General features: G+C 35.9%; 1 protein-coding gene across 1 annotated transcript in view; it reads left to right on the forward strand.

Moving 5' to 3' along the window:
* Positions 1–16,865, forward strand: part of sog (short gastrulation) — a 515,759-nt gene extending 498,894 nt beyond the window's left edge. The window contains exons 10-13 of the mRNA XM_067137646.2: positions 4,525–4,810; positions 5,869–6,008; positions 11,921–12,241; positions 16,098–16,865. Coding sequence (XP_066993747.1) covers positions 4,525–4,810; positions 5,869–6,008; positions 11,921–12,241; positions 16,098–16,238 — 888 coding nt within the window. The 3' untranslated portion in view covers positions 16,239–16,865. The remainder of the gene's footprint in view (positions 1–4,524; positions 4,811–5,868; positions 6,009–11,920; positions 12,242–16,097) is intronic.
* Positions 16,866–18,770: the final 1,905 nt, after the last annotated feature.

Consider the following 18,770-nt stretch of genomic DNA (forward strand, 5'->3'; position numbering starts at 1 on the left):
ACGGTTTTCAAAAATTTCCCTAATTAAATTTAAATATGTCAATAGCTGTATGTGCAGTGGCAGAGTCTTGCTGAAAATATCCATTTTGACAGTCAGTTCAACAAAGAATGGTTTGAGTATTTTATCCCTGTATCTTTGTACATTAATTGTGTCCTGAAAATAGATAGGTCCTGTAGTTCTGTATCCGTTCACTGCACACCATATTCCGATCCGTTCGTGATGTAGAGGAAATTCGTATATATGATGGGGATTTTCTGTAGTCCATTATCTGTTATTCTGCATAAAAACGTACCTGTGTAAATGGAACCATGCTTCATCAGAGAAAACTATTTAGCGTGGAACAATTATTTCATCATGAACATTTCGCAACATCCAATTACAAAAGCGTACCCGCTTATCATCATCACATGGATGCAGTTCGTGTACTATAGTTACCTTGTATGGTTTCAATTTTAACATTTTCATAGCCCGTCATGCTGAGCTCTTCGAAACACCGGTTTCTTGTCCAAGTCATCTTAGGGATTTTGTAGGCATATGTTCTAATCTTTCTGAGATTTCATTTACTTTTTCCTCGTTAAGGACACGTTTTTTTAACACTTTGCTGCTTATCGAGCATAGAACCAGTTCCTCTCAATTTGTTTACGAGTTTTCGCACGGTCTCTCTATGTGGAGGACGTACACCTGGAAATTGTGCTACAAATCGCCTAACGACTTCCCTGCAAGACTGTGTTTTCACATAATTATCGTACATAAATTTCCTTTCCGCTACCGTGTACACGTGTGGAGACATTATGAGAACACTTCACAACTTGAGAACAGTTGGAGCGACAGATCAACACTTTGGACATCAGTACATGATCCCTGTTTAATGTGCAATTGTCACCATGGACAAGGACACTGTGATTATTAAAGAGTTCATGATCATAAGTGTACCAGGCGGTACACCTCCACGCCGTTAATTTAAAATGTGCGCCAATTGAAACTCCTCTGCTGGAGGAAGTCTGAACTTTATTGACGGTATTAATTTTCTACTTTCTCAGAAGATGTCACCACGTGGAAAAGTTTGAGTTTTTGAACTGTGTCATTTTTGATGTGTTTTTGTTTCACTTGTAGTTAGAAGTGTGAACTTTCTCTTCTAGAGGACACTACTGAAGATCAACAACGGTGCACTCTAGTGTGAAGTGAAAGAACTGTTTTTGGGAGAAAATTTAATTTCAAGAGTTTGTTCTTTGTTAAATTTCTTTCAGTCATTGTTTAAGTTGGCAATATTCACCCCTTCTTTCCCCTTGTGTTGAACCTAACCAATCCCGAATTTCTTAAATTAATTTCTATCCAATCAGATGTATCTTCCCCCAACTTGAATCTGTTGCGGGGTCCTACCCAATAAAGAGTTTGTGGGAGGGTGTTTTCTTTCCCCTAACGCCTAGAACCTTCCACGAGAGGATATAAACTGCTAAATTTTGGGTCTCTGCGCCACTTCTGTTCCATCTTTCAGTGTATTAAGTACTTAGCAGGAGGCGGGAAGCGCCTCTTTCCTCGGCAGCGGTCAGCAACAAGGTAATGGCCGATTAATAAATTCTTTCTTTGCTAGCTCAGCAGTTTAACTTTCGGGGCGGGTTCTAAGCGTTCCACTATGTAACCTTTTCCTAAAATGTAACTTCTCTTTTCATCTATTCTCTTGTAAAGCTACATACTGGGATAGAGAGTGCTAACCCTCTCGAGCTCCCACTCACATTGTCTTGAGGTGAACTTATTTTCTCAACCAATTCTTCCGTAATGTAATGTAAATTGTTATTTTCTTAAGTCACCTCTGTAGTATGGGATTAGCCCTTGCACTAACGGCCTAAGGCCAAGTAGGTCTTAAACAAAGTGTATTAGGAGTGCAAGTTCGCCTCCCCTCAAATTGTATTTTAGAGGTCATGTATTAACCTTCTTGTTATTTAATAGACCTCAGTAGGTTGGGTATTTTACCCCTGTGTATATATCCTTTGAGGACAGCTTAAAGGTGGAGTTTGGTGTGGCCTGGGAGAGGCTTAAATTTGAGAGCGAGTGGCTCTTTTGAAAATTGTATGTTGTATGCCTCGAGGAGGCTTTTCAGTGTAATGTGGAGCAAGGGCTCCTAGGTATGAATGGGGTTTTCTGCCCCTCTGTTAAAATTGTGTTTGGGGTAAAACTGAGCTGATTGCCCAAGAATTATGTTTCTGACTTTTGAAGCCCCAAATGGGGTACCTATGTAAATGTATTTTTTTTTAATCGTGTTTCGGCTACTAAGTACCTGTTCTATTTGTTGTTACCTAATTTTGCAAAGAAAATATAACCTTGTTAAATTTTAAAATTAATTTCACTTTAGTAGCTTGAGACCTATTCACCACCCAGCACCTTCTTTCATGCATAACTACCACCAAAACACGGTAACAATAAGCATCATCACCATCATCATCATCATCAGTGTCCTATTCCAGTCGCCCAGGTGTGGTTAACAAGCCTCCTCCACTCCTTTCTGTCCTTCCACTTTTCCTGCTCCGTTACTTCCGCCACATCCAATCCAGCTTGTCTAATGTCCTTCCAAATCTGATCCATCCACCTTCTTCTCAGTCTTCCAACTGGTCTCTTTCCCTTAACTTCTATTTCCAATTCCCTTCGTGCTACCCGTTCCTTTCCCATTATTTTTACATGTCCAAACCATCTCAATCTTGCTTTCTGTATGTTCTGTACTAAGGGTTCTATATTTAGCTCTTCTCTGATTTTGAATTCTACCTCTTCTTGTCCTTTTAACTGATGTTCTTAAAATTTTCATTTCTAGTGCTTGGATCTTACTATCTTGTCTCTTATTAGTTACCAGCGTTTCTAGTCCGTATGTTACAATTGGTACAAAATACTGTTTATATAATGTTAATGTGGTACTTTGTCATCCCATAAAAGCTCTCTGAGTTGATGATAGGCATCCCTGTCTTTATCTATCCAAATTGTCTATGAATGTAGTTAGTGATTTAATGCTTGTGTCTACTGTGAGTTGCTATGGTATCAGATTTATTTAGTGTATGGCATACGACACAGACCACGGACATTCGTGTGCTGTCGCTGCGCTGTGTAACAGGAAGTTTTTTTTTTTTTTGCTAGGGGCTTTACGTCGCACCGACACAGATAGGTCTTATGGCGACGATGGGATGGGAAAGGCCTAGGAGTTGGAAGGAAGCGGCCGTGGCCTTAATTAAGGTACAGCCCCAGCATTTGCCTGGTGTGAAAATGGGAAACCACGGAAAACCATCTTCAGGGCTGCCGATAGTGGGATTCGAACCTACTATCTCCCGGATGCAAGCCCACAGCCGCGCGCCTCTACGCGCACGGCCAACTCGCCCGGTGTAACAGGAAGTGATGAGGCAGATAAGCTGGGTCCGCCTGCCGGCGAACTGAGGAGAGAAACTCGCTGTATCTGGGACTCTCTGGTCTACTGCAACATACTGGTTTCCATTTCTTTTCCACTTTGCTACACCAGACATGCGCTGATTGAAAGCTTTGCTTCAAGAGTGCAACAAGATTTCATCCAATGTTTCCCTGCCAATTCATAGGGAATTTCTGCAACACAAGACTGAAATACTGCAACCCATCAATTAAAACAGTTTAAGATTTGACACTTAACAGAGGAATGGAAACATCAGTGGTCACAAACAGGTAAATGAAATGAAATGTTGTATGGCTTTTAGTGCCGGAATATCCCAGGACGGGTTCGGCTCGCCAGTTGCAGGTCTTTCTATTTGACACCCGTAGGCGACCTGCGCGTCGTGATGAGGATGAAATGATGATGAAGACAACACATACACCCAGCCCCCGTGCTGTAGGAAATAACCAATTAAGGTTAAAATCCCCGACCCAGCCGGGAATCGAACCCGGGACCCTCTGAACCGAAGGCCAGTACACTGACCATTCAGCCAACGAGTCAGACGTCACAAACAGGTACAGAATGTTTAATCCCAATTGCATACAATGAGGTCTTGACCTTCTCTGTAGAACTTGGATATTGCTGAAGGGCATGCGAAGATGTGCATACTTGTTCCATAAATGGCGCTTTTATAACTCGCCCTGTGACTGTAGTGTATTGTATCAAACTGTCAACCATATTATGCAGGAATGTCTTCTCTGCTCGCACAAAGAATCACAGGAAGATTTAGTAGATGTTGCAGCATATTTGATCCAGTGGCTGAATCAGCTAGATAAGCAGTTGTAAACTAGTCTCTTTTTAACCATGAGTCAATCCCCTCCTGGTTGCTTATCGTTCAATGGATTCTTTTGTATTTAGAATGTAATCTTATATTTGTTGTCTATGTCGTATGCCATACACTAAATAAATCTGGTACCATAACAATTCACAGTAGACACAAGCATTAAGTCACTAACTACATTCATAGACAATTTGGATAGAAAAAAAAACAGTGATGCCTATGATCATGAACTCTTTAATAATCTTGCTGTCTATAGTTTTCTCTTAAAATGTTTAGTATAGTGATCGTGAAATTGAATTCACAGGTGAGCTTCCCTGCATCTTGCCGCCCTCAAGTAACAGACAATGATGTGCCATCTCAGCATCTTGGAAGTTCTGATGGTGAAGGTCCCAATGAGCTGACATCATGTTATTATGAAAGACGCTTCTACGATAATGGCATGCAGTGGACATCAGTACATGATCCCTGCTTAATGTGCAATTGTCACCATGGACAAGTTCACTGTGATGCAGTTGTATGCCCACCTTTGACCTGCAGCAATGCTGTGAGAAGTAAACCTTTGCCTGGAGAATGCTGTCCTACCTGTTCTAGTGAGTACTTATTGATTTCTTCTAATTTTCCATACCTACTTAATGTTAATTTGAGTTCAATATTAGGTTATGTACGGAACAATCAAAATATTCAAAACATTTCTGTTGTTTTCTGGAAGAATTTAGTCTAAAATGTCTCAAGACGATGATATTCTTTTCATACATACACATATATGTTCTCTTACTAACTTCTTGTATTTACTAATCTTCTCAAGTACCTACACCCAATATCAAAACTGAAGCTTTGTGAAGAATGACCCCATCAATGATAAGTGATTGCCTGCCCCTTGATGAAGATGCAAAGCAGAAACAAGCTGAAAAAGTGGGATTAATGAGAAGAGAACTTAATATGAAGATAATAATAATAATAATAATAATAATAATAATAATAATAATAATAATAATAATAATAATAATAATAATAATAATAATAATAATAATAATAATAATAATAATAATAATGACATTCTTTCAGACAGTATCAGAAGGAGGATTATATTTCATGGTCATTTGATCTGAATGAATTCAGACATAATAAAGTCTATATTATGGTCTGACACCATAGTTAGAGTGTGGAAAGAAATTTCACCATCAGAATGTTGGCCAGTAGCATAGGAAAGATGTACACAATTTCTAATCACTAGATTGCATGCCAAAAGCCTGAAGTGTTCACATGGAGTGATGGTTGTGATTCGTCCATTGGATGGGGACGTTAAGCCTTGAGCAGAACCCTTGGCGTTATTCAACAGGAGTAGGCTATATACTGACACTGGGTTTTACCCTCGCCGTACATTATTATTATTATTATTATTATTATTATTATTATTATTATTATTATTATTATTATCATCATTATCATCATCATCATCCCACACTCAGATGCGTAGGTCACCCATGGACATCAAATAGAAAGACCTGTACTGGATGAACCGAACATGTCCTTGGACACTCCCAACACTACATTTTTTATGATAAATAAATAGTAGTAGTAGTAGTAGTTGTAGTAGCAGTAGTAATGAACCATTTTAAAATTAAAAATTAATGGTTGTATATTTCAGATTCAACATCATCTCAAGAGAGTAATACCAGTGCTATACCTGGCTGTTTCTTAGCTAACCAGTTCCATAAATCTGGAAGCAGTTGGCATCCATATGTGCCTCCAAATGGTTTTGACACCTGTGTCGTTTGCACTTGTGATGTAAGTAATAATTAAATTACCATTACACAAGCAACAGGGAAACATGTTACTTCTCTTTCTCTATCTACTGCTTATTTACTAGTATGCCTTCATAGATTAACTTAATATCAGTTATTTTATTAACGTCATCTCAAGAACTATTTTATGAAAATCTAATATTATAGAAAGTACCTTAGCCAGTGACACCAACTTTGTTGGGAGCAAGGTGTTTTCTGCCCCTACCAAATGATCTTAGAGGGTTGAGTGCCATTTTGCCCCCCCCCCCCCTCCCCCCCACCGGAAAAGAACCCATGGAGTTTGATAGTCTTCGGAGGCTGCTAAGACGTTAGATCTGGAGAAGGTGGTAGATGGTTTTATATCAAGAAATGAGATTAGAAAGCGGGCATTCCTTCAGAGAACTACATTTACCCATGCAGAATGTTCAGGTAGTACATCTGGTGGTAGAGCTTCACAGATTTTGTATCATGAAATGAACAATATACAGTAATAGGACATTTATTCAGAAAATGTATTTATGAAGCAAGTTCTACTTTTTTAACTTGTGATTATTTTTTATAGCTTCATACACAAAACATTTCTTCAAAATAATTATTTCTGAATCAAGTTCTATTTTTCTGTTTACTTGTGAATATTATTGAAAGCTCCGTACATAAGACACATTCAAAAATGTGTATGAGAAACAAGCTCCATTATTGTTCTGCATTTTTTCTGTTTGTGAATATTTTTATTATATAAGAATGTTTGCATTAATAGTTGTTCCTAGGGGCCGATGACCTTGATGTTAGGCCCCTTTAAACAACAAGCATCTTCATCATCATCAATAGTTGTTCCTCATTTCACATGTCTGTGTTCATGTTAATCATGCCCCCATAATAATTACCCAAGCAAAATGTATCTAATCTTATCTCATTGAAACATCTGTTTTATGCCCCATGTACTGTAATTGTATCAATCGAGAGCTATCTATACATATGGGCACCCAGAAGTAGGAGGGAGGGTAGGGCCATTGCCCCTCCCCTTGAAAATTTCTTGATACAGAAATCTCTGTACCACCATCACAAAGAGAGGTCTAAGTTTGCATCTACTGTAGGTAGTGTTGTTTGGGAAGTAACAGTAAATGGGTTTCAGTCTTTCAGCCTCCTCCTTGATACTTTCTACCTGCCACCCTTTGAGCTATTCCAAGTTCAAAGAGAATTTAAAGGTGATAAAACCATAGCATGGTGAAGAATATTGTGCCAGGTTATCAGGATCTTTAAAACCAAAAGCTTGTTCATTTGCCCCACCCCCACCCCTCACCCTGAGAGAATTCCTGCAGATGCCCATGTCTATATACACATATAAAATAATATTTCTGTCTGTATTTTTAAAATAGTAACCTAATGCACTGGTTTTTGGATAAGGGAAGAAATTACCAATATTGGGTTCAGTTCAGTTTTTATCTGTCTCTTAGAGCAACATTAGAACATTGCTGGGTGGAATGTCTTGAAAATTGATATTTAAGTTAAAGATGATTAGGATCCTAGCTACTCAGTTTGTGATTCATATTAAACCAGAGGGGATACTGACAGTAGTGGCTACTGGGATTTAGAAACAGGGGCGCAAAAAACTTAAAGACGGGAAAAGTTAGTAATGAAATAAAATAAAGGAACGAATTAGCTGATCACCCCCTCACCCCCACCCCCACCCCCACCCCCCTTGCTTCGAATCAACACCACTGGATATTGAGAGGTAGACCTGAACACTAGAACAAAAAATTGCTAGATCATCCTTAATAATATGTATTAGGTATTAACATTTCCCATCTATGTCCTGTACATTTTTTGTATGACAAATAACAAAATGACATGCCTTATTGTTGGGCAGGCATTTTCAGAAGGGGAAGGAAGAGTGGGGGGAAGCAGATATTTCTTCATGTAGGACTGACTTTCTGCCTGGGTCATTTCTGTATTTGTCACATACGATCGCATCCAGTTGATCAACCCTTTTGAAAGAATTAGTTTTACGTTGTTGGGAGCCAGAGTGTTTACTGACCTGCTTTTGTCTAATCCATCTCCTAACAACTGGAAAGATGGCAATATCCTTTCTTTCTCCATTGTTAACATTGATTAATAATAGCATATACTAACTACTGTAGTACAAATCAACCCTTTTGAAAGAATTAGTTTTACGTTGTTGGGAGCCAGAGTGTTTACTGACCTGCTTTTGTCTAATCCATCTCCTAACAACTGAAAAGATGGCAATATCCTTTCTTTCTCCATTGTTAACATTGATTAATAATAGCATATACTAACTACTGTAGTACAAAATGACAAATTGAAAAGAGGAGGATTGTAGTAACATGTCATCTAAGAATGTGACAAGTTTTTTTTTTTTTTGCTATTTGCTTTACGTCGCACCGACACAGACAGGTCTTAAGGCGACTATGGGACAGGGAAGGCCTAGGAATGGGAAGGAAGCGGCCTTCACCTTAATTAAGGTATAGCCCCAGCATTTGCCTGGTGTGAAAATAGGAAACCACGGAAAACCATCTTCAGGGCTGCCGACAATGGGATTCAAACCCACTATCTCCCGGATGCAAGCTCACAGCTTCACGGCCCTAACCACACGGCCAACTCGCCCGGTGACAAGTAGCAGATATATTTCTAGTAGAAGTACATCATATTTGTATGAAACTAGCTGTCACCCCATCATTAACAGTTTAGTGTTTGTACAATTGTAACAGTAATTCCATATAGTGGAAATGTGTGGCAGTTCGCCTCTGTTAACAACAGTATTATGTCAGGATAATGTTCTTGTTGATAAGTTTTAGGGACTTGTAACATTGAACTTAAAAACTGACTTTCAAGAAATTCCCATGATATTCAGATAACATGACCATTACACTGTTTTCTTTGGGCTTGGTGATATTAGAGCAATTCAATGCCTAAGGCTTGTAAATCCCTCTTTTATGTTTCCCTTTTCCTTCATTCTTTGAGTGATCATTCCAGTTTTTCTTCCCATCTTCATTTTCATTATCTTCCTGATGACTAATGGCTAATATACATTTTGTAGGTATTTGAACTTCAGTGAAACATGTAATAATTGCAAATATTTCCATTAAGTATGAAACATAACAGACTGAATATTATGGTTTGTTCAACTTTTATTATTTAGTTTTTCGATGCAGCTAATATTAACAGAGGAATTTGATATTTCCTGTTTTGGTCCCTGCAATATTGCTATTAATCAAATACATACATTCCTGAACTTAAATACCAATTTTCAGGAAATTTGGTCTGACTGTTCTCCCACAATATTCAGATAACATCCAGAAAGACAGAAGAAAACCAAACTAACTTAATACCACTTTTGACCTTTGTATACCTAATCTATCTATATATACTGTATATAATAATATAATATAATAATATAATAACCAGACATAAAGAAATAAAATTTTGAGGATATATTTATATTACAATGTAGGTGCAGACTAAGGGAGGATTTTGTGATATTCCATCGCTAAGGGGATGAATTTTTAAAATGGGGGTATCTATATCTCAAAAACAGTTTAAAGATGTGAAAATTTGTATTTGGAATCTCCTTTAACATAAGGAAACACATATTTATTTGTTTTTGAAAAATCCTCTTAAGGGGTGAGAAAAGGTGGAAAAGGCGATGAATACATTTTATAAGGATACTTAAATCTCAAGAACTGAAGATGTTATAGTAATGAAAATTGGTATTTGGAATCTCCTTTAAAAAGAAACACATTTTATTTTTTTATTTTTTGAAAATCTACTTAAGAGGGTGAATTTGAGTATATCTACAATATATTTCAAAAATGTAACATGTTACAGACACAAAAATTGGTATTTGGAAAAAGTAAAGGAATACACATGGGAAAGCATCATTTTCTAAAAATCCACTTAAGTGGAAGTGTTAAAGGGGGTGAATTTTTAAAATGGGCATATCTACATTATATCTCAAAAACTTAACATATTAGAGATGTGAAAATTGATATTTTTAATCTTTTAAAAATAAAGTAACACATCCATTTTTGTCTCTGGAAAAAACAATTAAGAGGGGTAAAAATGACTGAGAAAGGGGGTTGAAATATTTTTATTAGGTTACTGGTATCTCCAAACCTGAAGTTATTACATGCATGAAAATTGGTATTTGGAATCTCTTTTAAAAATAAAGAAACATGTATTTTTGTTTTTGGATAATTCACTTCAGGAGGATGAAAGAATTGAAACAATAGTTGAATTATTTTGTGGATACATTCATATTAGAGTGTAGGTGCTCACTAAGGGAGAATTTTTTAATATTTCATCACTACGGGGGTGAAAAGGGAGGTGAATTGTTTAAATATGTATATCTGTATCTCAAAAGCTTAAAAGTTTACAGACGTAAAAATTGGTGCTTGGAATCTCCTTTAAAAATAAAGAAACATATAATTTTTTTGTTTTCAGAAAATACCATTAAGGGGGGTGAAAAAAATGTGAAAAAGGGGTTGAATACCTTGATATTTATATCTCAAAAACTGAATACGTTACAGACATGATAATTATTGATTGGAATCTCCTTTAAAATTAAAGGTACATGTAGTTTTTGTTTTGTTTTTTGGAGATTCCAATTTAAGGGTGTGAATTAAAAAAATACTATATCCACAGTATATCTCAGAAATATAACATGTTACAGGCATGAAAACTGGTATTTAGAATCTCCTGTAAAAGTAAAGAAACATAGATATTTTTTGGAAAATCCATTTCAGGGTAGGTAACTGAAAATTGGGGTTGAATTTTAAAAATGAGAATATCTACAGTATATCTCAAAAACCTAACATGTTACAGGTTTGAAAATGGGTCTTTTAATCATTTTTTTAAAATTAAGGGAACATGTATCTTTGTTTTTTTTAAAAAAACACTTGAGGGGGGTTGTAAAAAGGACTGGAAATGAGGGTGAAATTATTTTATTAAGGTACTGATATTTCAAAAACTGAAGATGTTACAGATGTGAGAATTCTATTTGGAGTCTCCTTTAAAAGTAAAGAAATACATATTTTTGGTTTTGGAAAATCCACTTGGGGGTGTTAAAGAATTTAAAAATTAGTTGAATTATTTGTATGATGGATACTTATATTTCGAAAACTAAAGACATTCAGATGTGAAAAATTGGTATTTAGAATCTCCTTTAAAAGTAAAGAAATATGTATTCTTTTGTTTTTGTAAAATCCACTTAAGGGGGATGAACGAATTGAAACAATAGTTGAATTGTTTGTATGAGGATACTTATATCTAAACAAACTAAAAATGTTACAGATGTGAAAATTGGTGTTTGGAATCCCCTTTAAAAATAAAGAGACATGTATTTTTTGGGTTTTGTAAAATCCACTTAGGTGGGGGTGTGGGAAGGACTGATAAAGGGGTTGAATTATTTTTATGGAGATACTTATATCTCAGAAACTGAAGATGTTACAGACATGGAAATAGGTATTTGGAATCTCCTTCAAACATAAAGAAACATACATTTTTTGTTTTTGATTTGAGAGAAGACTGTTTCTCACATGTACAGTTCTATGTTGCATGGTCATCTTAGCCCCAAAATGCAATACCACAAATGTGGTCTACAAAGAGTTTCTGGGGTAAATGAAACTCAATTTTTTGGCGAGTTTTTATACTTTAGGGATTTTCAGATAGTCTTAGTACGGTACCAAATAACGATTACTTTAATCAATTACGAAATCCATGTGAGCAAAGCCGCGGATAACTGCTAGTCTGAGGTAAAAATTTGAAGTGTACAGACAGATGTAGGTCTTCTACTGTTATAAGTCTTAAGATATTGTGAAATGTAAGTAAAACATACGGTATGAAAATAGTTGATTGCCTTCCATAAATCAGATTCTAATATTGGTTATAATATGGTTACAGGCTACTACTCTGGAAGTGCACTGCCCGAGAGTTCAGTGCCCACCTCTGGATTGCAATGAGCGTGATGCAGTTCGACCTGACAGGAAAGCATGCTGTAAACAATGTCCAGCTGCGACAACTGAAGGTACTGAAAATTCTGGTCCTCAAATACTTCAAGACCAGCAGTCAGCAGGCAGCACTCTCACACAGAGAAGTGCCGAGGAGATCCTTGCTGATGGTGGTTGTAAGAATCCGAAAGGACCTCCATTCGAGAATGGACAAGAATGGCACCCAAGACTCCATTCTTATGGGGAATATAAGTGTGTAAAATGCAGATGCAAAGTGAGTATTTTCAAATGGTAATTTCATATTCAATCGTTACCAAAATTCATGTTCAATACATATTAAAATGATGTGATTGTGACAATCAATCAATCAATCAATCAATCAATCAATCAATCAATCAATGATCTGCATTTAGCATTGTCACCCAGGTGGCAGATTCACTATTAATTGCTTACCTAGCCTTTTCTTAAACATACTCAAAGAACTTGAAAATGATTCAAGCATTTTCCTTGATAAATTATTTCAAGTCCTAACTCCTCTTCCTATAAATGAATATTTGCCCCAATTTTTCATCTTGAATTCCAACTTTATCTTCATATTATGAACTTTGAAAAAGCTCTACTCATGCTTATTCGTCTACTAATGTCATCCCACACCACCACTCCAAAAAGCTCGAAACATACAATTTATATCACTAAGTTTACACAAGGAGTAATTTATAATACCACCTATTCAATTTGTAACATACAATTTAGTTGAGCATCTCGTCTCCTTACTCTCAAGTCTTCCCAGCCTGAAGTTTGCAAAATTTTCATAGCACTACTTTTTTGTCAAAAATCACCCACGACAAATCATGCTGCTTATCTTTGGATCTTTTCCCGTTCTCGTATCAAGTACCTAGTCCTGATGTGGGTCCCGTACTCAGGAACCATACTTTAACAGGGGTTTTATCAGAGACTTATATGTCCTCTCATTTACATCCTTACTAAAACCCCTAATTACCCTCCTAAGAGTGTGAAGAACAACCTCGTTATTATGGTTACTCCAGTGGAGATCATTCCTTATAATAACACCTAGGTACTTACAGTGTTCCCCCATGAGGTACCGTCAGACGGGGCAATTTCGGACACAGATGTGGTTTTGGACAGTATGGTAGATTTGCCGTATTTTGTTGCATAGCAACGATGAGATGCCACTGCTTTGGACTTCCATGCGCATTTTAGTTTGACCTTGAGGTTATGTTTCCCGTATTCTGCGCTTTTTATTACGAGTCGACTTCATGCTTTGGAAAATTTCCCATGTGCACTGGCATTGTTGAAAGTTCATGCACTATCATTAAGTGGATACTTTCGATTGCCACGACTGGAAATGCATTATAACTATGGTTCTTGGTGAGATCAACTGACTGAAGTGTTTATAAATTATTGCTGTGGAGTTTTGGTGTGATTTAGTGAAAAATAGTGTTTTACGCACTTTTTACTGAAAATTGAAAGCAGTCTGGGTGATTTTGGAAATGTCTAGAAATTATCAGAGGCAGAAAGGAGCTGCTTCAAGGTGTAAATACGAAGCAAAATTAGAAAAAACCATATATGATATTAAAAGTGGCAAGTTGTCTTATAGGAAAGCATTTGATTTGTATGGTATGTCTTGGTACACCCTACAATATAAGTGCAGAAAGTGCATCCAAAAAATAAAAAAAAAATTAAAAAAAGGGGAAGACAACCAGTGCTAAATAAGGAAGAAGGAAATGCTCAAGGAAGCTCGTTACCCCCCAACGCGACCTGCTACTTCCTGCCGCCACTAATAAAATCTTCTTCCTGGGAAGCGGATTTTGGCTGTGACTTCTGCGGAGATGAAAGCAGTGCAGAAACAAGTGATGGTGCTGGCACTACTAGTGAATATGAATGCGATGAAACACACAATGAAGGTAATGACGTTCTGGTGTTGCAAGAAGAGGCTTTCCTTTTGCAGGTTATAAATACAAGTTGAGGAACAAAGAACATACAAGGCAGTATTTTGACCTGGCCTGAAATATTCGTTCAAGGGATGTGGATGTCAAATACTTGTGCCCACATAAAAACAGCAGAAAAATGTTTGTGTTCCCTAACATCCCTGATGTGGATACAATAGCTAAAGAACTAATTTTGGAAATACTTCCAGCCCAAGTTGAGAAGGGAGGAATGTTTATTTTCAGAGAAAGTGTATTTTAGATTTATAGGCCTTGGCAGCTACATGTTCATTGTATCGACCTTTTTTTTTTTTTTTTTTTTTTGCATTAAGATTTGTATTGTTTATGAGAAAAATTATTAAGATCTTCAGTAGGATTTCTGTGCAGTTTATAACTATAAATATCTCAATTTAGACCGGAAAATCTTACATTTACCTTCTCAGAAAATAAAGATTGATCAGTAACACATTAAATTTATCATGCAATGATTTTAACTAGCTAGTCATATTTTGGATACACTCAGAACACTTTAAATATCACAACACTAAAGCAAAAAGAATAAAGAATTAAAATAGAGGACCATTTGTGTTTGAAATAACCTAATACGCTTTGAAACTTCAGACAGCATTTTAAAAAGCATGTGCGTCCAAAATCACCCCGATGTACGGGGTAAATTTGGACACTCCTTTGTGTTTTCCCAGCGAAACATGTGTTGGCGTATATCTTCCATTTGTGGGGTATTGTATTAATTCGATTATTCTTCATTATTAGGATGATAAACAAGACTATTTTTAGATTTTCTTCGTGAGTTAAGATGAAAATAACCTCAAAACCGTCCAAAATCACCCCGTTTGACAGTACTATCACCCCATCAATACAATAATTAAACCTAAAGAGGACCATATGTCATGTTGCTCCTTAATGTATATTTTATAAACATTTATTTAAGAATGAATGTTTTAATCTCATAGATCACAAATATTATCAGCATTCTCCTACACTCCCTACTTCAGCTACTTCAGTATTTTCATTTACATACAATTTGTTGTTCATAATTTGATTTGTTTACTAATATTAATTATGATAACTTAGAGATATGGTGTTCTTCATCCTGAAACTAATTCCTTCCTTTTATGAAAGCAAGTAAAGGAGGGGATCCACAATTACAACAACAACAACAACAACAACAACAACAACAACAACAACAACAATAATAATAATAATAATAATAATAATAATAATAATAATAATAATAATAATAATAATAATAATAATAATAATATCCACCTCTGTGGTGTAGTGATTAGTGTGATTAACTGCCAACCCCAGAGGCCTGACTTCGATTCCCGGCTCTGCCACGAAGTTTGAAAAGTGGTACGAGGGCTGGAATGGGGTCCACTCAGCTTCATGAGGTCAAATGAGTAGAGGTGGGCTTGATTTTCATCTCAGCCATCCTGGAAGTGGTTTCCTGTGGTTTCCCACTTCTCCTCCAAGCAAATGCAGGATGGTACCTAACTTAAGGCCACAGCCGCTTCCTTCTCTCTTCCTTGTCTATCCCTTCCAATGTTCCCATCCCCCCACTATGCCCCTGTTCAACATAGCAGGTGAGACCGCCTGGGCGAGGTACTGGTCATTCTCCCCAGTTGTATCCCCTGACCCAATGCCTCACGCTCCAGGACACTGCCCTTGAGGCGCTAGAGGTGGGATCCCTCGCTGAGTCCGGGGGAAAAACCAACCCTGGAGGGGGAGGTTAAGAAATAATAATAATAATAATAATAATAATAATAATAATAATAATAATAATAATAATAATAATAATAATAATAAAAAAAGGATACACTATTTAGTGTTTGACTGCTGTCCAGGAGGTCATAGGCTTGAATCCTGAATCTGATAAACATTTTTCTTGGTATAGAATCTACAATGAGATTCTCTCACGCTCATAAAGATAACTGAGAAGCTGTCTGGTACTAGGGGTAGTGACATGGATCTCAACCCAAGAAAGTTGAACAGTTAGTCAAGCCCCTAGAGAATTGTAATGCTATAAGAGTTCTGTTTTATATCAACACCCTAATTTTCTTAACATCTTCAAATACCGTTACTTTTATATTTAAAATGATCTTGTTAATATTTACTGTAATTATTGCATGTATGGTGATATTTTATGTAATAATTTCCTTTCAGGATGGTAAGCATCACTGTGAACGTAAACGTTGCAGTCGTTCGGTGTGCCTTAATTTGAGACGTGGTCTGCAGCCTCCAGATGAGTGTTGTGCACATTGCAGACGTAATAGAAGACACCACAAGCAACCTGGGAACAGCTGAATATCTTCACTTCAATCTAAAAGTGTTGGCTGAATGGTTAATAGAAGATGGCGACACACCATGCAGAATTATAAATTTTGATCAAAATATTTGTCAAGGAAGAGAATAATATTAGTCTGTATGTGTGTGTGTGTGTCTGGGGATGTCAGAATCTTAGAGGCTTGTTTTCAGTATTGCTCATTTTCTTAGATCATAATAAAATTGTTTGTAAATCTATGAACATAATTTAATAGCATATTTAAACTAACCAAAGTTTTTATAAGGCTGTTTAAAATGGTTACAAGTATTCTCTTTAACAAGCAAAGACTTATTATTAAATGTGTTGGACATATTAGTGCTCAACAGAGTTTTCATATATTAAGTACCTAAGGATTTACGGCTAACCTTTTAACTGTAGACTGATTATAACAATACCATATATTTCATGCAGAATATGCTTTATTTTTGCCAGTTGAAGGTGGCATGTATAAAAATATGTGGACAGGAAATGGGTGTTTATTAAAGTGAACTAAATAAAAAGAACTGTGCTTTTAAACAGGACCATAAATTTAAATATGATCATGAAGCTGGCTGATTGTCACAGATGACTCCCCTGAACACATCTGGTGTAACTGAAAATCTCTTGTCTTGTCCTGCTTGGTTATCATCAGCATTGTCGTCATTATTGTTACCAAGAACCAAAGAAGACTGATGTGCAGATGAGCTGTTTTGGAAACCAGTTGTACTGCCTCCCCTGTTTTTCTTTCCTTCTCCCACCATATTTATTATTAGATAGTAATTAGTTACAACATAATAATGCGTGTGAGCAATTATGTCGCTAGCAAATTGATAAGTTAATCCAGGTCATAACCTTCAGTGAAATTAATAACAGAAACATGTCTTTCTTTATCAACAATTTTATAGTGGAAAGAAACAATGTGGTAATGAAAGAAAATTCTTCTAGATTTCAAATGATACTGTTTTAGGATTAAGTAAAGTGAACACCCATGAATGAAAACAGATTGTCAGGAAATATCAGAGATAATATTTATGATCCACTTAAATAAAACCACATTCTTCTTTGAGAAACTTGTTGGAACATGGCATTGGAAATGAAATACTTTTAAGTCAAGGAATTCTTGAGAACAGACAGCACACAAATACAGATATAGGTAATTAGAAATAGAACCTTAGTTGCTTAATCTTAGGATCAAAAGTACTTAAATTTTGTTGAAAAAACAAATGAAAATTGGCTACTTATTCCCATATTAAGATATTGTGAAGATTATGTTTACACCATACATGATGGTATTTTAGTTTATACTGTTTGTTTAATCAACTTGAGAAATCAAATAATTTCAGATATATGCTTCTGATAACTTTCAGTTTTTGTTGGAGTCCAAAAGTGTCTTCTATAGGGTGTATCAAACTTCAGTATTGGAACTCCAACTACTAGGGATGATATATGAGACGGAAATAAATGTGCTTTGGTGAAGAACCATGGGTCTGGAACAAATTATTGACTGACAAAATCAGAAACTGTACTGTAAGGGTATAAATTATTAATGGCTCTCATTCCTCGAAACATCTATATTGCATGCATTTTGTTTTGTGACAACATGCAGTACATTTTCAATTCATTTAGAACAGAGCAAGAGAGTGTATGAGACTGCAATTGAATCCAAGGATGATTTTTTTTTTTTTTTTTGTAAAGAATGAAGCCATTCTTTTTCAGTGTCAACTCAATTAAAGAAACGTATAAGCTTTTCAGTCTCTTGAACTCAAATATAACAATTAAAATGCTATAAAATACCTGCAAAAATGACAATTCTAAGTTATAAAACATAATTAAAAGTCATGTTTTGATTGTCATTTTTTACAGGTATCTTAGTGTTCTAAGTAATTATTGATGTTGGACAGACTGGAAAGCTTATTAGTTTCTTTCTTCCAAGGAAGAGCTCGTTGCTCGGGTACCTGCAGCTTGCTTGAACGTGTATGACAAGTAATAATATGTTGTTATAGAGCTTATATTGAAGCAGGAGGAACAATTGAACAATTTTTGTAAAAGATCACAATTAAATTGACATGTAAGAGTTTTATTCTCAACCACCTCAATATGTACTTCAACTATTAGTTTCTGACCTATGGTTGTACTTCAACTACCGTATTCATTTCTGATCTATGGTTGTTAAACAATTTTTTTTTTCTCTCTTCTATCATCCCCAGAAGTTTGAGTACTGTCTTTTGATACATGCTATATATACCTAAAAACTGTATTTCTGCAATAATAAAATAATACAGTCAGGTGGTTCTCAACATCAAATGTTCTCTGTGAAAATAACATTAAATCACTGACTCAAAAAATAAAAGCAATCTGTGACTTACTTTAAATACTGAAGAAATAAATTGATATATTTTAAGTGATTATACAACCAGTATGAATAACTGAACAAACAGATCTTTGTACACCTCTACCATTAGTTTGGATCTAATGCAAAGGTACTCTTAACATTTGCTCGCATAGATTTTAAATGCAGCAAAGAGTCTTGAGTA

This window comes from Anabrus simplex, chromosome 1, assembly GCF_040414725.1.
Source record: "Anabrus simplex isolate iqAnaSimp1 chromosome 1, ASM4041472v1, whole genome shotgun sequence".
NCBI classification, from domain to species: domain Eukaryota; kingdom Metazoa; phylum Arthropoda; class Insecta; order Orthoptera; family Tettigoniidae; genus Anabrus; species Anabrus simplex.